This window comes from Neoarius graeffei, chromosome 17 (genome assembly GCF_027579695.1).
Source record: "Neoarius graeffei isolate fNeoGra1 chromosome 17, fNeoGra1.pri, whole genome shotgun sequence".
NCBI classification, from domain to species: domain Eukaryota; kingdom Metazoa; phylum Chordata; class Actinopteri; order Siluriformes; family Ariidae; genus Neoarius; species Neoarius graeffei.
Genome location: NC_083585.1, coordinates 66,209,197 through 66,233,803, shown reverse-complemented (window position 1 = coordinate 66,233,803; position 24,607 = coordinate 66,209,197). Strand labels below are relative to the sequence as shown.

The 24,607-nt window shown below is 40.3% G+C and overlaps 1 protein-coding gene across 1 annotated transcript; it reads left to right on the top strand.

Annotated features, from left to right (window-relative positions):
* The first annotated feature begins 7,298 nt into the window (after positions 1 to 7,298).
* On the top strand, positions 7,299 to 24,155 carry LOC132864439 (tripartite motif-containing protein 16-like). The gene is made up of 6 exons (XM_060897855.1): positions 7,299 to 7,986; positions 9,064 to 9,159; positions 14,554 to 14,787; positions 14,976 to 15,135; positions 15,532 to 15,591; positions 23,440 to 24,155. Exons 1-6 carry the CDS (start codon positions 7,399 to 7,401, stop codon positions 23,973 to 23,975), a joined length of 1,674 nt encoding a protein of 557 aa, XP_060753838.1. The 5' UTR covers positions 7,299 to 7,398; the 3' UTR covers positions 23,976 to 24,155.
* The last annotated feature ends 452 nt before the right edge of the window (positions 24,156 to 24,607 follow it).

Sequence of the window (24,607 nt, the reverse complement as noted above, 5' to 3'; positions counted from 1 at the left end):
TTTCATTTGCATCCATGGACCACGGGTATGAAAAAGTTCCATATCGGTCATTGACAGTACATCACAGTGTACACGCTGGGCGTGTATATAGCCATAAACAGATTTCTAATGATATGGCTTCCCCATTCCAGAACACCCCCGCTTTTGGAAAGCTTGATACGCCCCTGCACTGAATACACGCAAGTATCTCGCAAGTCTCAAGCACAGTTTTGCCAAATTTTTTACCATAGACCACCCGTAGCAGCCCATACGGCGGGTTGTGAGTGAGGCTTTAGGTAAGGAGTGAAGAGTAGCTGTGTTTCCATTAACCTGCTTAAATAGTGAAGTAAAAAAAAAGTGTCATGACTTTGTGACTGCTCTTACTTTTTTGGCCATGTGGGGACCTCAGTGTCTTTGTTTGGTCTAATAGAAGAAAAGAAGAAGAAACCTTTATTCGTCACATGCACACTTCAAGCACAGTGAAATTCATCCTCTGCATTTAACCCATCTGAAGCAGTGAACACATGCGTACACACACACACACACACAGAGCAGTGGGCAGCCACACTAGAGCACCCGGGGAGCAGTCAGGGGTTAAGTACCTTGCTCAAGGGCACTTCAGCCCAAGGCCACCCCACATTAACCTAACTCTTTGGACTGTGGGGGAAACCGGAGCACCCAGAGGAAACCCACGCAGACACAGGGAGAACATGCAAACTCCACACAGAAAGGCCCTCGCCGGCCGCTGGGCTCGAACCCGGAACCTTCTTGCTGTGAGGCGACCGTGCCTACCACTACACCACCATGTCACCCATGCTAATTATTTATGTATTGTGTTCACCTGAGCCTGGTTTATGTGTCTATTTAAACTCCTTGTTTTCCTGAGTTCTTTATTCAGTCTTGAGATGATATTCTGTTCAAACCCAGCAACTAAGTCTGTGCCTGAGTTTTTTCCTGTTTGTTTTCTTGTTGTTGGCTAGAGCCCTGCACTCCGCGGGAGTCACGGGACCCGCTGCAAAGCAGTGCGGTGTGGGACAAATTTTGAAAGCTCATTGCGGGTGCAGGCAGGACCGTAAGTGCACATATGCAGCACGGGCGGGAGCGATGATAAGCTGCAGTCCCGCTAACCAAAAACGTGTTTGAAATAAAATTTATAAATTATTAATTTATGTCTATTATATATAACTTGTGCTGGATATTTTATTTGGCATAAATAAAAACATTTTAAGATGCCTAAATTTGCAGAGAGTGTCAGATTGCCAGAGGAATAGCATCTTAAATTTGCCATTGATCACCCTAACGGGAAATCCTTTGATCACTCTAATGACTCACAGTTCACACCCAGCTAGCAAGAGAACCATGAGTGAAGTGATTTACTGCTTGCGTTAGTCTACAACTCTAATCAGAGAGACAGGTTATACAGTGACGGTAGGCTTGACTCAATGCTATCCCAGAAATCCTTCCTGTAATATGCAAATTTGGCTGTCCAATCAGAGGCGGCCAAATTTGCATATTGCAGGAAGGATTTCTGGGATAGCATTGAGTCAAGCCTACCGTCACTGTGTAACCTGTCTCTCTGATTAGAGTTGTAGACTAACTCAAGCAGTAAATCAATTCACTTCTCTTACTAGCTCTGCTTTGTAATAAAAAACAAAACACCATTAGTATAAAGCAAGCCCATTCACTTTTTTATGCTGATCAGAGAATTATAATGGTTTCTCATGTGATAAAAATGTGCGATTCATGATTAAATATTTTAATTGCTTGACAGCACTAATTATTATTATTAGAGACACTACATGCTGAATTCAGAAACAAGGTAAATAATAACGAATGTGAGCTGTAGATATTTATGCTCAAATCCACTCAAAGTAGGGGGCGGGGCACCATCACGCTGTGTCAAGACAAGAACTTTCCTGAGAAATAACGTGAACGTCTGCATCATGCGGGATTTGCGGGCGGGAGTGGGACAAAATATGGCAGGCGCGGGCAGGAGCGGGACTGAAAATCATAATTTTTTTGTGGGCGCGGGCGGGAGCGGGACTGAAAATCATAATTCTTTGCGGGCGGGAGCGGGACTGCACAATGCGGGCGCGGGCGGGAGCGGGACTGAAAAATCCGACCCGCACAGACCTCTATTGTTGGCCCTTGCCTGCTGTTTTGGATTGTATGCCAACTCTGACCGACACTGGATTTTGACCCTTGCCTAGACTGTACTGCTGTTTGTATATTTCTGCCCTGCTATTAAGTAAAAATCCTTCACTTGCTTAATGTCATCTATGTCTATGCATGTGGCTGTTATAACACTATCTTTTGGCACAGAGGAAGAGTTCAGGCCTGTTATACCAGACATCCAGGTTCAGTGAAAATGTAGGGTTTTCAAAATCCTCTCAAATATTGCAAAGAAAGCTTTTATGCTCACGAGTGTTTTTTTTCCCCAGACAATTCGATCAAGCACTATTTCACATAATTGAAATGGAAACACATTCTCATTTAAATCACATGACATGAGGAAATGGAAATACTACCTTTCTGAAAAAGAGAGCTATCACAGTAGGAAAAAACCCATAACATTACTTCATGGAAACATGGAACATTCCGTTTCTTTTTAAAAACTGCTTCTATGTTGAGTAAAGCTGTAATGGCAACTTGGGTAGAGAGATTCTCCTAAAGATACACATACAGTGTTTTTAAATAGTTTCCCATTTGACCTGTGTGCGTGTGTTCTAACAGGCATTCACAGGCAGCAGTAGATGACAGTGAGAGGATCTTTACTGAGATGATCAGCTCCATGGAGAAAAGGCGCTCGGAGGTGACGGAGCTGATCAGAGCTCAGGAGAAAGCTGAACTGAGTCGAGCTGAACGACTCCTGAAGCAACTGGAGCAGGAGATTGCTGATCTTCAGAGGAGAGTCACTGAGCTGGAGCAGCTTTCACACACACACGATCACATCCACTTCCTCCAGGTAACACTCACTGTCTGATCTACAGAGGGCGCTGTTCCTCACAAAGTTTCCTCCTAAAAGCTCATTACAGCAATAAATGTTCCTGTCTGAGATCCCAAGTGTGTCTTTGGTCTGATTCAGTCTGAGATTCATTTGTTCCTCTCCTACACTTTTCTCCTTCTCTATTCTGTGTTTCCTCTCTGTAGAGTTTCCCGTCTCTCTGTGTTTCTCCTGGATGTGACGACTCACCCAGCTTCACTGTCAATCAACATCTCTCATTTGATGGAGTGAGGAAAAATCTCTCGGACCTGAAAAAATGAGTCAAGAAAATCTGTGAGAAGGAATTCAACAAAATCCGTCCACAAGGTAAACAAACATTTGTTCTGTATCACAGTAAAGAGAGCCATAAAATTCATATGACAGAAATAAAATGTAAGCAGGAACAAAACTGCATCAAATCACAAAGCATTAGTATTAGCCTCAGAAATTACATGTGCAAATTATAAATAAATTTCCCAGATAAACAGGACCTTAATCACAAATCCACAAACTGTTATTGAACTTTACACATAAAACTTTCCATGGCAACCATGTAGCAACCGAGTGGCAACCAAACCTAACGTATATGCACCGTATAGGCAACCAAAGGCGTATGTGCCCAGAACGTTCTGGGAACATAAAATTGTTATTAGGGTATACTATGTCATGCTAATATTTCGTCTTTTGTTGAATTTTTTGATGTTTGACAAAGCAATTTAAAATTGTAAGAATTATATTTAGCTGATTTTTTTCTACTTTTGATTTCTGAATGAAATTAAAACCTGTTCCTGGGTTAATGAGCCTCTTTTTTGGGGGAGGGTATAGTGTTCCAGTCTGGCCTGCTTATTAGTAGGATGATGGCTCTGTTCCCATTGATAATGTAAGTTGATTACAGAAGACATAAATACATTTTATTTCTTTTGATTTATGTAGTATTTTGCAAAAATATAAATCTTTCATTTATATATAGTTACATCTTGTGTTGCATTTCAAGTTGTGATGGTTATTTTAGATTTCTGTCATATTGCAGCTCTCAGTGGTTTACTGTACAACATGAAGCAATGTAGCTGGTATTGAATGATGTTAAAGATGAGTAGTAAAGTATACTAATTCAGTGTATAACTGAAGTTTTGATTGGTCTGTACTGAAAAAAGTTGAATTGACAAAATAGGATTGAGAAATGTAGTCCTCTGCTGCCGAGAAGATTCTGCCTCATGGATCTGGGAGCAACAGCACTGACACAGACACAACTGTTCAGAGATGTTTCTCAGTTTATTGAAAGACAAACATGGCGTGTGTGTGTTTCCGTGTGTCCATCCACATTCAAGAGTGTGGTGTAACTAAACAATTGGACAATGTGATTCAAGAAGCCGGGCGGCACGGTGGTGTAGTGGTTAGTGCTGTCGCCTCACAGCAAGAAGGTCCTGGGTTCGAGCCCCGGGGCCGGCGAGGACCTTTCTGTGCGGAGTTTGCATGTTCTCCCTGTGTCCGCGTGGGTTTCCTCCGGGTGCTCCGGTTTCCCCCACAGTCCAAAGACATGCAGGTTAGGTTAACTGGTGACTCTAAATTGAGCGTAGGTGTGAATGTGAGTGTGAATGGTTGTCTGTGTCTATTGCCGCTTTTCCACTACAAACGCGGCTGAGCCGTGCCGTGCCGAGTCGAGCTGAGTCGGGCTGAGCCGTGCCGTGCTGAGTCGGGCTGAGCGGGGCTATTGAAGTTGCATTTCGACTACAACCGCGCTGAACCGTGCTGGCTGGAAGTGGGTGGACACATTGGGTGGAGTTAGTGAAAGTGGGTGGACGTCATGTGATGCCGTTAAGCAGCGCAAACAGTGACATCAGTGACAGTGGCGGAACAAGTCAGAGCCGGGCCGGGGGCGGGGCAAATGACCGGGCCCTTTATTAAAGCTTATCATAACATCATTTTAGGCTACAAAATGTCCGCAACTGCGGTGTTTACCAATTTCAACACTACTGGGTGCAACTATGTTATTTAGTACATCAAGTCCTTCAAACGAACATGTAACTCAGAAACAAAAAACATTAGGATACTGTACATGGCTCATAATAAAACATCAATAGCCTATACTGCGCACATTATTTGAAGGGCATACGAATGAGCGCTCAGAGTGGTGACAGGAAGAGTCAGAAATAAAAGGAGGGCGGTGCAAACCTCACTGAATGCACTGTGTTTACCAATTTCAACACTCCGGGGTGCAACTATGTTATTTTGTACATTAAGTCCTTCAAACGAACATGTAACTCAGAAACAAAAAAACATTAGGATACTGTACATGGCTCATAATAAAACATCAATAGCCTACTGCGCGCATTATTTGAAGGGCATACGACGAGCCTTGCGCTCCGCGAACTCGTCCACGATGCTCTGTATGTCACTGATTCAGTGAGCTTTTAAGTGGTAGTCTCACGACCCGAATAGTAAACAATAAACATGGAGGACATGGAGTCGTTAGTGTTGCTGGTCTCGGTGCTGTGGCTTGTTGTCACCGACAACGCCAACAGATACTGGCAAGAGCGTATAGATGAGGCGAGGCGCATAAGGCTTCAGAAATTCTCGTAATTCATAATTATTCTTCTTCCGGGTTTGCGGTGTTTACAGATCCCAGCGCGCTCGCGGGGCATGTGAGGACACGCCTCCTCACCAATCAGTGCACAGGGGAGTGTCTGCTCACGCCTCCAGCCTCAGTCGGCTCGCTTTGGCTCGCTTCAGCCCCACTCCAAAACGGTGCGAGTTTTAGGGGCTAAGCAGGGCTGAAACGAGCTGAGTCGTGCTGGTTTTTGGTAGTCGAAACGCGAGCCGTGTCGGGCTGAAGTGAGCTGAAGTGAGCTGAAAAAGGGTAGTGGAAAAGGGCCATATGTGTCAGCCCTGTGATGACCTGGCGACTTGTCCAGGGTGTACCCCGCCTCTCGCCCGTAGTCAGCTGGGATAGGCTCCAGCTTGCCTGCAACCCTGTAGAAGGATAAAGCGGCTAGAGATAATGAGATGAGATTTAAGAAGCCAAGTTATCTGCATGTGCTATGGTAGCTTTAGTGGGTGATGGACAATTACTGGTCAGGAGAGTCTGATGAAAAACAGAGAGCAGATGTGCAAGCAAAGATAAGTTTAAATAATTGAACTGCAACTAGTCAAAACCAGTTGCAAGCATGCCAAACAAATATCTCTACTAATGCCCTGTTGGATCCTGAAAGGACCTGGTGCATGCTTGATCACACTAGACCTTCCTTGTCTTTAAGTTTGAGGTCTTGTCAAGGTCAAGGCTTTTTTATTGTCATTTCAATCATAAACAGTTGGTACAGTACACAATTAAAACGTTTCTCCAGGACCATGGTGCTACGTTTAACATCACAGGACTACAAATCTACAAATAACAACATAAAAAACAGATACAGCTAAATAAGTACAGCTATATAAGTGGCAGCTATATGGTAGATACAGCTGTATGGTCCAGCTATATAAGTGACATTCACAAGTTGTGCCAGCAAATGGGTCATAAGTGGTTGTCATGAGAAAGCTAATACAAAAATTACTCAATGTGTGTGTGAAAACGTGACTTTTCTGTGGGCAAAGAGAGAGACACAGAGACATCACCACATACACTACTCAATTTCTCAATCAAAGCTTGAGTACAATCACCAACAATCACATCTAGATTACCTGTAAATGAAACAACAGGGTTAACTTTGGTCCATGGGGTTGGGAATGGTCGGCTCATAATTACCTCAAAAGGAGACAATTTGGAACTCAAAAAGCTATGTTGAGGCTGTTAGGAGACAAAGAGAAATGAGAAAACCTCAAATAAATGGGTGATTCGGAAACATGTGGGCAAGATTTGCCCTCTTTGGCTACCCACTTGCTGACAGTCTGCTAAGCATTTCCCACAGGCCGCAGATAAGTCACCAGAACCATGATCTTTTGGTTTTGACGATGGACAGTTGTTTTGGCAGGGAACATGGTTCCAAAAGAGCCGCAACAAGAGAAGCATGCGATATTGGCTTACCATCAGCGGCCTTAAAGCCGTAAGAGTGCAAGGTTTTCCCAAAATCTGAACTACCCCAAAGGCATAACAGGAGTCAGTAGAACAAGCAGAATACCTACATGACAGTGATGAACCACATTCACAGAAACAAAAATGAATACATCAGATTTCACTTAATCTGACTTTAAATCACAGAGATGCTCCTTTACACTAAAATATCTCTCTCCAGCTACACTTTATTTTTAAATCCCAGCTCCTTCTCTTTGTAAAGCCACACCTACTCTCCCTCTCTATCGCTCTCACTCACTCTCACACACACACACAAAACCAGGAATTTAATTTCATTTCGTTTCAGAGAAAATGAAACTCGCACAGTTCTCAGAATCTCCTCTCCTTCTGTCTGTCTCTTTTTGCTCTCAGTGTGTGATTGCACAAAAAAATGGCAGAGGTTGGTATTTCAGACCAGAATCAGTTCATCTGTCCAGTGTGTCTGGATATTCTGAAGGATCCTGTAACTATTCACTGTGGGCACAATTTCTGTAAGGTGTGTATCAATGGATTCTGGGATCAGGAGGATGTGAAGGGTGTCTACAGCTGCCCCCAGTGCAGAGAGACTTTCACTCCAAGGCCTGTTCTACGCAGGAACAACATGCTGGTTGAAATGATGGAGAAACTGAAGAAGACTGAACTCCAAGCTGCTTCTCCTGCTCACTGTTACGCTGGACCTGGAGATGTGGAGTGTGATTTCTGCACTGGGAGAAAACGCAAAGCCACTAATTCCTGTCTGGTGTGTCAGGCATCCTATTGTGAAGCTCATCTTAAACCTCACTATCAGTCTCCTGCCTTTAAGAAGCACAAGTTAGTTGAAGCCTGTGCAGAGCTCCAAGAGAAGATCTGCTCTGAACACGACAAACTGATCGAGATCTTCTGTCGTACTGACCAAAGCTTCATCTGTTATTTGTGTATGACGGATGAACATAAAGGTCATGATACTGTTTCAACTAAAGCAGAAAGAAATGAAAAACAGGTGAGAACTTGTCATCATTCTTCTTTTCCAAGTCATTTTATACAAATTCTATTTCTAATCTAATTTCGATTCAGTGGATTTAATTGGTTCTCTGACTGTCATTCTCTGTGAAGTAAATTTTTATTTCCAGTCAAACAGTAATATGTAAAGAAATGTTAAAGAGGTCAGACCAGTCAGTCTGCTTTCAACAGCCAACACCCAACAACCTTCTTCCAGCATTTTACAGCTAAAGTGCTCACGTGACTGTGTTAAAGCTCTGTAACTGGAGATTATATTTCATAACCCCATTTAATAAACACATAACCCCATTTAATTCTACAAATAAAAAAATATTTATTTTATAACTTTATCTTTCTGAATGTGAGTGGATTTGTGATCCATTTCTGAAAACTTCTTTGGGATGAATGATCCTGATGCTGGAAAGTTCAAAACTCTGCAGAGATGTTGGTCAAAACTCGGTGTTAATGTGAACATCGATGAGATTGATGAAGTTCAAAGCCCATGTTCACTGATGGTTCCTTTAATCTGGTGGAATTGGGTGTGGTTTTGAATGTACACACAGCACCTTAAAGAAGTAAACCTGACTGTGACTCTGGATTTTACTGCTGAACAAATAAATAACTCTCATGAATCCAGATGTGCACTGTGCATGTCTCCCCCCTCTAAACTCACTGAGAAATAAAAGGGAACAGTGATGACGCGCACTGCTCTCAGATCAGTCTGTCTGTGAATCCCATTGAAAGTCACAGCTGCCTTTTGAACAGTTTCACTACAGAGAATATTGCTGAACTGCCTTGATGTTTCTGTCACACAAATAACATTGAAATAACAATCAGTTGACATTTTCACAGAAAACTAAACTTATAACATCATACTGTCAGTGGTGCAAAAATATGAAGATAGAAGTCACTTCATCTTGGGTGTCTTTTAATTTTAGTTAGTTCTAGAGGCGATATTTCTAGTTTTCACTGAAATTTTTTCATTTTTTAAAAATTTTTAATTTCTCTTCTTAATTTTTGACTATAATTCTGTAGAAAATGATTAAATGTATTTAAAATGTATTTTATTTGGTCTCAGAATGAGCTAAAGGAGGAGCAGATGAAATCCCAGCAGAGGATCCAGGAGAAGCAGAAGGAGGTGCAGGAGCTGAAACAGACTGTGGACACTATTAAGGTGAGGAGTGAAGAGTAGCTGTGTTTCAATTAACCTGCTTAAATACAGTGGCGGCTACAATTATTAACACCTTAACCATCTTTTGGCCGTTGCAAAAGTAGAAAAGACTTTCAATATATAAATTGTGCATGAATAATTGCTCAAACTTCCAATAGAAAAAAAAATGAGTTGATTCCCAATTACTTAGCATATCAGATCACGTGACGCCGTTCCACAATTATTGACACCTTTGTCCACGGTTATTGCCACTGTTCAACAATTATTGACATCCAGATGATTATTTATTAAAAAATAATCAGTATGTGGTATTAAGTTCACAAAACATAGTTTTTATTGAAAATTTGTTTTACATAGACTTATATTCAGTACAAAATATCTTTTATATAAATATATGGATGTCGGTGCTTATGTACTAAATGAGGAAGTAATACTAATGTTTAAAAACAAATGAACTGATGTTTAACCTGTCAGAAAATCTTTTTATTCTACTTTCTACCTACTTTCTAAGTATTTTCACATTTCGTTAATCATTAATTGTTGTTTTTATTAATTACTAGTTTTGTAGTTTACCAATAAATGTCAACAGGCAATTGACATTGTAACCACATGAAAATCCAGATCAAAGGTCACATGACATTCCTCGAACCAAAATATAAACTGTCTCCTGATATTGTAATATGTGGTAGAGATTTACAACAAACTGCAAAAAAAAAAAAATTCTGAATATTTCCAGCATGTAATTTTTTATATGCTAGGAAGTTAATTCTGGTCTAATTCTATTTATTGCAATTGTATTCCAACTACTCTATAAACATTCCATTCTGTTATGAATCAGAAAAAAATTATTATAAATCACAGCACTTTTATTTTTTTAAAGTACTTCATCTACTTCAACAATGTTACACAAAGCTCAATCCATAACAGTTGTAAATGTCACTTAATCCCACAGGGTGTCGATAATGGTGGACACCGGTGAAAGTGATCAGTATTATCGACACCTCACGTGACTTCTCAAATGCGCGTTTAGATACAAAATGGTGACTCTCAAATGAAAGAGTAAGAAACAAAGTAGGTTTTGACAAGGAGATCATGAAATATCGGTGAATTTGATCAGTAAAAACATGTCCATGATCTTTCCACCATGCTTACCTGCAATGATAACGTCCGGGTTTTCCTCAACTTACTGATCGTGCTAAAAAAATTCCATCTCAGATAACGAGCTGTGTCATCAGACGACAAGCTCAAAGGGCGAGGGGGTCTTCCGGTTGATTAACTAACCAATAATAACTGTTGGAACTGAAACTCACCTTTGTAAAATTGCTTTCTTAAAATAGGTAAATCTGAAAAGGTGTCAATAATTATGGACTGTCGATAACTGTAGCCGCCGGTCTAGTGAAATAAAAACAAGGAACGTGTCAAGACTTTATGACTGCTGTTCCTTTTTTGGCCATGTGGGGTCCTCAGTGGCTTCTTCTTCTTCTTTGGAGTTTTACGGCAGCCAGCATCCAAATAGTTGCATTGCTGCCATCTACAGGATTGATGCCTAATTAAGGCCCAATTACACTATATCCTACTATACAGACCAGTATCCGATAAAAACTTTAAGAAAAATCGTCTTCCCTTTCCACTTGATCCTATTTCTAAAATGCTTTTCAAAGTCACCTCTTCCAAACCAAGTCCACGCAACTGTGTGAGCAGTTCCTGTCTTTGACTGTCATAATTTCTGCAAAAGAGTATGACATGATGAACTGTCTCAGGTTCCTGACAAGAACACAGACCATTCTGATGTTTTCCCAATAAAAACAAAGTGCTATTTAAAAATGTATGCCCAATTCTCAACCTTGCAAAAATAACTTCCTCCTTTCGATTACTCCCTCTTTTACAACCACCTGAGTCAGTTACTCTACTAGAAATTGAGAATAGATGCCTACCCTTTGTTTCTTGTTGCCAACTCTGTTGCCATTTTAAAATTGTTTCTTGCCACACAATACTTTTGCCCTCTGATTTTGATAACTTTATATTCACATTTATGGACTCTCTTTGACAAGCTTTCTTGGCTAATTTATCCACTTTTTCATTAGATGTGACACCTACATGAGCTGGGACCCATATAAACATCACCTCTATCCCTCTTCTTTTCACACCACTAATTATCAGTAAAATCTCATAAATGAGATCCTGTCTGCTTTTTGACGAACCTTTTCCAATGCAACTAATAGCTGACACAGAGTCACTACATATCAGTACTTTCTGACTCTGTATCTGTTCAACCCACTGTATTGCCATTAGGATTGCATAGAGCTCCACAGTAAATACACTTAAAAAATCTTAAGTTCTTTTAAAAGCTTGAAAATTAAAACTCTGAACAAAAAAGGCTGACCCTGTAGCTCCTGTGTCTTGATCTTTTGACCCATCAGTAAAAATTAGTATATGGTTCTTGTATCTGTCTCTTACATGACACTGAAATTCAAATGCCAAGTCTACCTCAGGATTTTCCATCTTAATTTCAAGCAACTTCAAGTCAGTCTCTGGAACCTCCAATTGCCATACAGGAATTAAAGGCCACATTACTACTGAACAAAAGCTCTTATTAAGAATGTTCAATTCCTGTGCTACAATTTCTCCAGACCACCCAAAACTTGAGAGTCTTGCCACCTCCCTCTCCCGTGATGGTTCAATTACACATTTTACAGGGTGATCACATCTCTGACCCATCAAATTGACCCAATAGTTAGCTTGAAGCTGCCTTCTTCTTAACCCAAGTAGCATTTCACCTGTTTCCACTTGTAGCGAGCACACTGGAGAAGATCGTACAGCTCCCGTGCATATTCTCAACGCCTTAGCTTGAACTACATCTAACCCAGCGAAAACGGATTTGGCTGCAGAACCATACACTAAACACCCATAGTCAATTCTTGACCTGATTAAATAAACATTAATCTGCTTCAAGGATGCTACATCTGCTCCCCATTCTGTTCCAGCAAGACATCTCATTAAGTTCATGACTCTTTTACTTTTGTCTATTATTTTTGAAATATGATCTCTCCAGGTAAGTCTTGCATCAAAGATAACACCAAGAAATTTGAAACTCTTAACCCTTTCCAATGGTCTACCATACAGCTGTAGTTGCATATTTTCAGGTACCTTCTTTCTAGTAAAAACATTACTTTAGTCTTTTCAGTAGAGAATCTAAAACCCCATCTCTTACCCCAGTCTTCTACTAAGGTTAAAGCTTCCTGAACCTTCTTCAGGGTGTACGTCACATTTTCCCCCCTTTTCCACAAACTACTATCATCAGCAAATAGAGATCTCCCTATCCCTGGCTGAACATTAGAAAAAATATCATTAATCATTATATTAAAAAACAATGGGCTAATAACACTTCCTTGTGGAGTTCCATTCTCAACCAAACATCTTCTTGACATATCTTTCCCTATTTTCACCTGGATGCTTCTATTAGTTAAAAAGTCCATTACCCAATTAAACATGTTTCCCCCTCAGTGTCTTTGTTTGATCTAATTATCTATGTACTGTGTTCACCTGAGTCTGGTTTATGTGGCTATTTCAACTCCTCGCTTTCCTGAGTTCTTTGCTTAATTTTGAGTTGATATTCCGTTCAAGCCCAGTAACTAAGCCTGTTTCTGAGGTTTCTCTTGTTGTTGACTCTTGTCTGCCACTTTGGCTCGTATGCTAACACTGGATTTTGACCCTTGCCTGGACTGTACTCTGATTTATTGTCTTCTTGCTGTTTGGATATTCCTGTTCTGCTATCAAGTAAAAAAAAAAAAAACCCTCATCTGCTTAAAGTGCATATTCTGGACCAATTTCGTGTTTTTTTTTTTTTTATATGAAAGTATGTCCCTTTACACACTCATCCAGAAGGGTAATTTTGCACAAGGCCATCTGTCTACAGCAGAAAAAAAATAACAAAACGCGTCTGGAAAAATCCCAAGGGAGTCTGGAGCCAGATTCATGACGTCACCTGCGGAAGTGCCAGCAGGCTGCGAGAGCTTGCACGGTTTCAGTGCACAGCCTGTGTAGACCAAGTTTAGCAGCTAGCGATTTTGCAGTGAAATATGGAATTGTCACCTGAGCGCAATGTTACTTCACCTTTGGATGAAGAATATAATGAGATGTCAGAATTATTTCTTACCCTGGCAACAGTCAACTTGTGAATTGCCGATTTTCTTGGTCTTTTTCTCGGCTCTGCTTGGTCCTCGGCTTCGAGGGCCTCAGTGGATGCGGCACTTCGCCTTCTGTCAGGGGAGCCGAACACGGCTGGCTCCTTTGGTGACGTTGACACAGATGGAGACGGTGTTGCTTTGGGCATTCTGACAGATGGAACTGCGTCTTTTTTCAGATCAAGTTGCCTCGCGAAGCCCATTTCCCACTGCAAATAGTTCTCAAAGTCGTCGGGCCTTGTGAAGTGAGCACCGCAAATAATGCTGTAGTCTGTAGCATGTAGCCAATTTTTCCGGGTGCCTTGCACGAAGCGCTCCCATTTCTCTCTCATTGTCCGGTCTTTTGGGAAACGATGAGTACTAATCCCATCAAGATTGGTGTTGCCACACCCTCCTACGATACATCTGTTAACCATTTTAATAATTATGTGATAACGTTGAAGAAATTTGCAGAAAACCACCAGTTCGTTTTCTCATAAACAAACCAGCGCTGATGTAGGATTCAGAAGGAGGCATCCTGCACGTGACGTCACGAAAATCAGTTTTTTCAGAGGCGGACCAATTCACCTCAAATGGCTTGATTTCAACTGAATTTTTCTGGTATTGCGCAAGGTAAAAAAATTGCACAAAATGCAAAATGTGACAGATATTTGACCAAAGTTTAATATAAAATAGGAGAATTACATTAATCTTGCTCCTGAATTTACCCGTGATATGCACTTTAACCTCATCGGTCTCTGCATCTGGGTGTTATAGTGCCACCTTGTGGTACAGGGGTAGAGCTCTGGCCTGTTACACCAGATATCTAAGTTCAACCCCAGGTGAACCTGACAGAATCAAATACAGGATTTTCAAAATCCTCCCAAATATTGCAAAGAAAATTTTTACACTCGGGTGAGGTGGTTTTTCAGATAAATCAATCAAGCAGTATTTCACAAAAATGAAATGGAAACACATTTTCTCATTTAAGTCACATGACATGAGGAGCAGATACTACTTTTCTGAAAAAGAGAACTCTGACAGGAAAAAAAAACAAAATCTCCCTTCAGAGAAACACAGGAGATTCACAATTTCTTTTAAAAAATCACTTCTACGTTGTATAAAACTACAATGGCAACTTGGGTAGAGAGATTCTCCTTAAGACACACATAGAGTGAGTTTATTTATTTTATAGAGTCTCCCATTTGACCACCACACGTGTGTGTTCAAACAGAAGCGTTCACAGGCAGCAGTAGATGACAGTGAGAGGATCTTTACTGAGATGATCAGATCCATGAAGAAAAAGCGCTCGGAGGTGACGGAGCTGATCAGAGCTCAGGAGAAAGCTGAACTGAGTCGAGCTGAACGACTCCTGAAGCAACTGGAGCAGGAGATTGCTGATCTTCAGAGGAGAGTCACTGAGCTGGAGCAGCTTTCACTCACACATGATCACATCCACTTCCTCCAGGTAACACTCACTGTCTGATCTACAGAGGGCGCTGTTCCTCACAAAGTTTCCTCCTAAAAGCTCATTACAGCAACAATAAATGTTCCTGTCTGAGAACCCAAGTGTGTCTTTGGTCTGATTCAGTCTGAGATTCATTCGTTCCTCTCCTACACTTTTCTCCTTCTCTATTCTGTGTTTCCTCTCTGTAGAGTTTCCCGTCTCTCTGTGTTTCTCCTGGATGTGACGACTCACCCAGCTTCACTGTCAATCAACATCTCTCATTTGATGGAGTGAGGAAATCTCTCTCAGATCTGAAAAAACGAGTCGAGGAAATCTGTGAGGAGGAATTCAACAAAATCCATCCACAAGGTAAACAAACAAACATTTGTTCTGTATCACAGTAAAGAGAGCCATAAAATTCACATCACAGAAATAAGAAGGAAGCAGGAACAAAACTACATCAAATCACAAGGCATTAGTATTAGCCTCAGAAATTACATGTGCCAATTACAAATAAATTTCCCAGATAAACAGGACCTTAATCACAAATCCACAAACTAATCTTATTGAACTTTACACATAACAAATATGATGAACATTAGATCAGAACCGAGGCCTTAATTCCTCCATAAAATCCATCAGAAAGCAAAAACACACACATTGTCAGAGCTTCAGCTGGGAAAAGTTTTTTTGCTTGTTCTCATGATCCTTAAAACTGTTTTCGTGTCATTTTTCAGTCTCCATTTTGTCTCTGTGTCTCTACAGCTGCAGCAGTTCACATGATTTTACCCTCAAGACCAAAGAGCAGAGAAGATTTTCTGCTGTGTAGGTGTAAAACACACACACACACACACACACACACACACACACACACACACACACACACACACAGTTCAGCTCAGAGGAGGACCACCCACTTGATGGGCTTTCTTTCTTTCTTTCTTTCTTTCTTTCTACAACACACAGAATGTGTATCAATAATAGTTTATTTATATCACACACAGAAATCTAATCCATACGAAGGATAAAATGCTGCCTAGAAATAACTAGTAATCTAATCTCACGAGGCAGAAAAAATAATGGATTACTGTTATAAAGAAGAAAGCTAGTCGCACAGAGACAAGGAAAAAAAATACAATATTTCAATAAATAGAATAAAACAAAAAGAAGTAAAAAATGAAATGACAGTGTGAGGAAAAGAGAAAGGAATGCTGATATGAAGCGATAATCATACTTTTGATAGAACGCTTGAAATTGCTGAAGCTAAGACTCTTTAAAGATTCATCAGTACTGTTCCAGACAGTCGTGTGTGTGAGAGAGAAATAAGAGTACGCACTGAATAACAAAAAGGCATATAAAAAAACCCTTATGACGTAAGTTATTTTAAAATGGAACATTGTGTAAATAATAATGTAAAGCAGCAGAACACCGGTGTGATGTAGAAATTAACTTCTCTGAGCAGTAGGTGTCGCTAGTGAACTCTGTTGAATGCACTGAGCTCTATATAAAACCTGGAGGGCTCTGAACCCATTCCCCTCTGTAGAGACGAGTGAAGCCATCTGGACGCCATCTTACCACTCACATCGCGTGGATTTGGTTTGTGTTAAACCGTCGTATCTGATCAAATTTGCCCCAAGAAAAGTATCTCCTGAGTTTTTTCCTTTCATTCCCTCCTCTTATTTTCTCAACTTTACCCCCCATTCCTTACATATCTTTATAGCGCTTCCCTTCACTGATACTGTTTATTTTTTTTTTCCAGTCCAGTCTGATAATTTTTTTTGAACGGCTCTTTTCCTACTATAATTATTTTTAGAGATTATTTCAGTTTTTCTCTTATACAGTGTATCTTTCTTTCATATATTTCTTCTTTCTTTTATTATATCTTTATTATATCAATACAAAAGCTGTACGATACTTTTCTGTTTAGAACAGTTGTGTTGAAACAGGATTATTTTCTTTTTTTTTTTAACTTTATTGCCTATATCAAACTCTACAGGCAATACAAACAGACATACACTCAATACAAATATACAAAACCTAATCCTCCCTTAAGAGGCTACAAACAGACACAAATCAAACTACAAAAAGACAAAAAACAAAATAAAACAAAACAAACAGAAAAAAAAGTCACCTTGTCATTAATTGTTATTAAATTACTCTTTGTTATACAGGGTCAAAGTACATGCGCAATACAAAAAAAAAAAGTACATTACATATAAGGTTTCAGCATAATTTCAGTCCCAAAATAACTGGGGTCCATCTTCTTATGAATAGCGGTACTTTAAATTGTAATATAGCTGTCATATTTTCCATTGTACGTATCTGATCAACCTTTTGTATCCATTGAGCTTTTGTAGGTGTACATGGCTGCATCCAATTAACAGTAATCATTTTCTTAGCAGTCATTAACAAAATATGTAACATGTAGCATTGGTCCTTAGAAAGCAAATGTTCAGGTATCTTCTCCAGTAAGAAAATTAAAGGGTCCAGAGGTATGTCAACTCTGAAGACAATGTCCAATTCTTCTTTAATGTTTTTCCAGTATGCTTGTATCACTGGGCAATCCCAGAAAATATGGGCATGATCCCCCACCATGCCACAGTTCCTCCAACAGGTGTTGGGGGTATTGCTTGTAAACTTTGACACCTTCAGAGGTGTTCTGAAGAATCTCAATTTCACTTTCCAGTCAAATTCTTTCCACATTTGACTTCCAATCCCTTTATGACTTGCTAAACATATATTTTCCCAAGACTCATCATCAATAATTGCATTAAGTTCAAGTTCCCACTCACTTTTAATATGTAAGGTATTATCTGAAGTATCTTTCAAGAGACTCTTGTATATATTTGACACTTGATGTTTTGCAGATACCTTGTGTTGAGAAATCTGTATAAAATACCTTTCAACCTCCATTGGATCTCTTTTAAGACTGTCCCAGTCTGTGTGTCTAGTGAGATAACTTCGTATCTGTAGGAATCTAAAAAAGTCATTTGTAGGCAAATCAAATTCTTCTTGTAGTTGTGAAAATGATCTAAGTGTATTGTTTTCAAACAATTGGTCAATGCTGACCAAACCATTGTCTGCCCATCTCTTAAATGCCAAGTCCGTCAAAGATGGGAGAAAGTCAACATTTCTCAGAATGGGCATTACCCTTGACAGAGCCACCGATCCTTTTATTAATTTTTGTGTAGTGTTCCAAATCTTTAGCGTGTGTTTAACCCATATATTTTCTATTTTTATTTTCCTCTGAGCCCTTTGGCCAAGAAAAGGAAGCACAGACAATGGTACCCCTGTCAAAGAATTCTGTTCAATGGATAGCCATCCAGTTTCTTCAGCTTTGGTTGCCCATATCACTACTGCCCTTAGTTGGGCTGCCCAGTAGTACATTTTAAAGTTAGGTAATCCCAGCCCACCCCGTTTTTTGCTTGCCATCAATATTTTTAGTCGTATTCTTGGTCTTCTATTTTGCCAAATAAATTTTGAAATGCGTTTTTCAAGGCACTTAATTGTTGATTGTGGAACAGGAACTGGCAAAGATTGAAATAAAAAGAGGAGCCTAGGTAAAATATTCATCCTTACTGACTCTATTCTGCCAAACAAGGACAAAGGCAGCACATCCCATCTGCTTATATCTTGGTTGATCTCTTTAATTAATTTGTCATAATTGCAATGGAAAAGTTGTGATGGTTTCGGTGTCAGAATGACTCCTAAATATCTAAATCCTTTTTTAGATTTCCTAAATGACACTAAACTATCTAATTGTTGGGGCCAATCACCACTTATCATCATTGCTTCTGATTTGTTACTGTTTATCTTATATCCTGATACTTCACTGTATTTATTTAGACTACTTAATAGTGCAGGGATTGAAACCATGGGCTGTTCTATGAATAACAATATGTCATCAGCAAATAGAGCTAATTTGTGTTGATTCCCTCCTTCATCAGAAATACCCAATATGAGAGGGTTTGATCTTATTAGTTCTGCCAGTGGCTCTATGCTTAAAGCAAATAATGAAGGAGATAAGGAGTCTCCTTGGCGAGTGCCACGGCCCAGTGGAAAAAAGTCTGAACAATACCCGTTCACTCTTACTCTAGACTTAGGGTTTTTGTAAAATAAACAAATCCAGTTAATAAATGTGTCATTGAAGCCCATATGTCGGAGAGTTTGATGTAAGAAAGTCCAGTTCACCCTATCGAAAGCCGTCTGGGCGTCTAGGCTGAGAAGCATTGAAGGGCTGGCCCTTTTAGCTGCAATAAACTGTAGATTTAGGGCTCTCCTAACATTATCAACACCATGACGATTATTGATAAACCCAGTTTGGTCAGGCTTTACCAACTTATGTATGATTCTCTGAATTCTTTTTGCTATTATTGAGGTAAGGATTTTAAAATCAACACACAGAAGGCTGATGGGACGATATGATGCACATAGGGTCGGGTCTTTGTTTTCTTTGTGTATAACGCTTATAATTGCCTCTGACCAGGACGCAGGTGATTGTCCTTCTTTTAATGCATAGTTATAAACCTTGCACAGGATGGGAGTTAGTTCACCTATAAACGTTTTATAATATTCCCCTGAAAAACCGTCAGTTCCAGGAGATTTGTTATTTTTAAGCTGTGAAATATTATTTTTGATTTCTTCTTCTGTAATTGGCATTGACACCATATCAGCCTCTTCTGATGTTAGTTTCGCTAAGTTGATGGATCTAAAAAAACATTCCATCTTCTCGTTTCTTTGTGGGTCTGACTCTTCTTCATATAGTTTTCTATAGTGTGTGGCAAAAGCCTCCGTGATGTCTGTGGGCTGTGTTAGAATTTCACCATTGTCTGGGCTTTTTATTTTGTAAACTGCCCTGCTACTTTGAGCTTTCCGCAATTGAAATGCCAGTAGTCGACTTGCTTTATTTCCCATTTCGTAGTATTTTCTATTTATGAATCTTAAAGCCCCTTCCGTTTTGTAAGTTAATAGGTCATCTAATTTTTTCCTTGTCTCTTTTAGAGCATGTAAAGTTTCTTCTTTGTTAGATTGTTGATGCTCTTTTTCTAGTTGCTTTATTTTTTCTTCCAGCTGGCTCTGACCATTCAACCTCTGCTTCTTTAATCTAGAAGAAATTGCAATAATACAACCCCTCATCACAGCCTTAGCCCCCTCCCATAAAGTTATTGGAGAAATTGTGTCATCTTCATTTGCCTCAAAATAATGTTTTAATTCTTGACGAATTTCTTGTTTAATCATGTCATCATTTAACAAGGATACATTAAGTCTCCAGTACTTAAAAGATTTTACTGACCCCAAATCCAGTTTTAAGGTGACTGGCGCATGATCAGATATGGTAATTGGTTCTATATTACATTCTTTAACCCTATAGAGATCTGTTCCTGATATTAGCATCATGTCTAGCCTGGAATAGCTGCCATGTACCTGTGACATAAAGGTGAAATCCTTTTCTTTGGGATGTAAACGCCGCCATACATCCACTAGGCCAAGTTCACTTGTCATTGCTTGTAGTGTGGATGTCTTTCTAGATATTATGTTGCCCCCGGCAGGCAGTCTGTCTACATGTTGGCTCATGACACAATTAAAATCTCCCCCTATTAACACCACCCCTTCCATTGTGCCTGCTAGTAAGCCAGCTATGTCTTTAAAAAAGACAGGGCTATCCTCATTCGGGGCATATAGATTAAGCAGAGTTATTTTTATGCCACTTATATCTCCCTTTACAATAATATATCTACCCTCTTTATCACTAATTGTTTCTGTATGGTTAAAATATACTGATTTATGAAAGAGGATGACAACTCCTCGTTTCCTACCCCTTTCAAAAGATGAACTGAAAACATGATCCACCCATTCCCTTTTAAGTTTAAGGTGTTCCTTTTCTGACAGATGGGTTTCCTGGAGCATGGCTATAGAACAATGTAATTTTTTTAGATGGCCCAATATTTTTTTCCTTTTGATTGGATTGCCTAATCCCTTCACATTGTAAGTAATACAAATCAAACTATTCATAATTATTTTTATGCTGTTTCATACCAGTCCTTGGCTTTTAACCCCATGTAATGTCATACTTGCATCAGTAACCCAACCAGTAATATTATTTTCAAGGTGACAATAACAAACAAAACAAACACAACATGTAAAAACCTGAACATTAAACTTCCACATACCCAATTGGTTTGCTTTAAGTCTGTAACCAAATATGAAAAGAAAAACAGGCCTGTAAATTAAGCAAACCATATCCCGGTGTTTCCTGGGCAGAGGATGGTGACAGGTCCTCTGTGGGGTTTACACAAAGTGTCTTTGCTGCTGCCGTCCCGCACTCGGATCGGTTGCTGCTCAATGCGAGAATACTCACAGTTCAGCTGAGTTCCGTCTCGTGAAAAAGAAACGGGAGGTGTTAATAATCCTAACGTTTGGCACTTCCATAAAAATACAATCTCGGCGTTGATGACATCTCAGCTTATTCGGCAGGGGTCTCGGCATCCCTGGATAGACTCCCACCCACGGCAAACTCCGCTGTCTGACCCACGACATTCCACCCATTGAGATGCAATTCCTCCTCCATCTGCGCTCTTTCGTCGTCGACCTTGGGATATATGTCGTATTCAGCCAATTTCGGAAGAGCATCCTTGAGCGTAGGGTACGTTTTATCTCCCGTTTCAGTGGTCAATTTGAGTTGCGCTGGATAAAGGCACTTGGCTTTAATGCTCTTCTTTTTCAGTTGTTTGACGACTTCTCGTACGCCTGCCCTCTTCTTTAGCAGTTCCGGAGAGTAGTCATGATCGAAAAATATTTGTCTCTCTTGAAACTTTAGCTGTTGGCTCCATGCTTGTCGGAGTATCTGCTCTTTGACGGAATAATCAAGGAATTTGACGATCAGAGATCTGGGGGGGTCATTGGGTTTCTTTGGTTTAGACGTCAATGAACGGTGTGCTCTTTCAATTTGTAAAGATACATCTGGCATTGGGTCGAGAACCGAACGAATCAAATCCTCAACAAATTTCTTCACGTCTTGTCCCTCGCTCCCCTCTGGTACCCGGTAGATTCTCATGTTGTTGCGTCTCATTCTGTTCTGTAATTCTTCACACTTAGCCATCAAATCCTTTTCTCGACGTAGCAGATATCATATGGCTCTCTCATGTCGTCTCCCATCATCTTCGGTAGCACTTACACGTTCTTCTACCTCCGTAGTTCTTTTCTCCAATTTTTTCATTTCCCCTTTTAGTTCTGCCATTGATGTCTCCAACTTTTTAAGGGTTTGATTATGTCCTTCCAAATTCTCCGACCTGAGCTTTGCTAGTTCGGCTAGTATTTTGGACTCGGAGCCATCACCGCCTTTAGCCTCGTGCTGACTTGCCTTCAAAGTGTCGCTTTTCTCTTTTGAAGTCTCTGGTTTTGATGTCGTGGCTTTTGTTCTTGTCATTGCCATCGTTAATGTGTCATACAACGCCGAGTAATAACTTAAGTTAGGTTGTTTATCAATTTGTTGGACGGAGCTCCGCTTCTTTGCTGCCTACCGCATGGCGTCACCGGAAGCTACCAGGGGATTATTTTCTAATGTTATTTTCCATGTGGGCGGCACGGTGGTGTAGTGGTTAGCACTGTCACCTCACAGCAAGAAGGTCCGGGTTCGAGCCCCGTGGCCGGCGAGGGCCTTTCTGTGCGGAGTTTGCATGTTCTCCCCGTGTCCGCGTGGGTTTCTTCCGGGTGCTCCGGTTTCCCCCACAGTCCAAAGACATGCAGGTTAGGTTAACTGGTGACTCTAAATTGAGCGTAGGTGTGAATGTGAGTGTGAATGGTTGTCTGTGTCTATGCGTCAGCCCTGTGATGACCTGGCGACTTGTCCAGGGTGTACCCCGCCTTTCGCCCATAGTCAGCTGGGATAGGATCCAGCTTGCCTGCGACCCTGTAGAACAGGATAAAGCGGCTAGAGATAATGAGACGAGATGAGATGCTTCATTCTCACAGTCATGTCTTAACAGTAATTATTGGTGGCAAGCTGCATGACAATGACAGTGACCAATAAATACTGTTAAGACATGACTGTGAGAATGAAGTGAAAATGGAAATTAACATGAGAAAATAATCCTGTTTCAACAACTATCCTAAATAGAAATGAAGTATTATAATAAATACAAAGGAAGGAAGAACTATATGAAAGAGAAAGATACACTGTATAAAAGAAAAACTGAAATAATCTCTGGAAAAATGATTATCGTGGTAAAACAGCTATTTAAAAAAAGTTGGTCGGAGACTGGACTCGAAAAGAAGAAAAATCCCCACAAAGGGGAGCACTATAAAGTAATGTAAGGAATGGGGGTGAAGTTGAGAAAATAAGAGGCTGTAATGGGGGGAGGGGTCAGGAGAAACTTTTCTTGGGGCAAATTTGATCAGATACGATGGTTTAAAACACAAACCAAATACACACGAGGTGAGTGGTAAGATGGCGTCCAGATGGCTTCACTCTGACGAGCCTACGAGCTCCAGATTTTATATGAAGCTCAGTGATCACAACCAAGGCTTCATTTGTAACTGGTCACGTGGTTTCATCTGCCACGCCCCCTTCTACTTCATATGTGCTTCAGAGACTCACGACAGACAGGTGTCTCACACACACTTCTTATAAATCCTGTGATTAACATCTAACCTGTGGATATTTTATTGTTTTAGATTTCTGTTATCTGACTCTGGATCCAAACACAGTAAATCCTGAACTCATTCTGTCTGAGAAGAACAGAGCGGTGACACTCAGTAAGAAAAAACAGCGATATTCTGATCATCCAGAGAGATTTGACTCCTGGTCTCAGGTGTTGTGTAAGGAGAGTGTGTGTGGACGCTGTTACTGGGAGGTGGAGAAGAGGGGTGATGTTGTGGAAATATCAGTCTCATATAAAGAGATCAGCAGGAAAGGATGGGGTAATGAGTGTAGGTTTGGATACAATAGTCAGTCCTGGAGTCTGTGGTGTTCTTCTTCTTCTGTCTCTTTCTGCCACAATAGCATTGAGACTGATCTCCAAGGTCCAGCATCCTCCAGAATAGGAGTGTATGTGGATCACAGTGCAGGAACTCTGTCCTTCTACAGCATCTCTAAAACGATGAGGCTCCTCCACAGAGTCCACACCACATTCACTCAGCCTCTATACATTGGGTTCTGGATGTGTGGTTCTAACTCATCTGTGAGGTTTTGTGATCTGATGAAAAAATGAAATTTTGGTAAAAATTGAAATGTTTAGTAAAATTATAACTGAGGTGTCAGATTGAATTTCTCCCTGAAATACAAAGACACTTGTGTGCAGACACTGTGGCACTAACGAATTATTATTTTCAATGTGCATCCATTTTATAGATTAATAACCAAATAAGTTACATACAGTGGTGCTTGGAAGTCTGTGAACCCTTTAGAATTTTCTATATTTCTGCATAAATATGACCTAAAACATCATCAGATTTTCACACAAGTCCTAAAAGTAGATGAAGAGAACTCAGTTAAACAAATGAGACAAAAATATTATACTTGGTCATTTATTTATTGAGGAAAATGATCCAATATTACATATCTGTGAGTGGCAAAAGTATGTGAACGTTTGCTTTCAGTATCTGGTGTGACCCCCTTGTGCAGCAATAACTGCAACTAAACGTTTGCGGTAACTGTTGATCAGTTCTGCACACCGGCTTGGAGGAATTTTAACCCATTCCTCCATACAGAACAGCTTCAACTCTGGGATGTTGGTGGGTTTCCTCACATGAACTGCTCACTTCAGGTCCTTCCACAACATTTCCATTGGATTAAGGTCAGGACTTTGACTTGGCCATTCCAAAACATTAACTTTATTCTTCT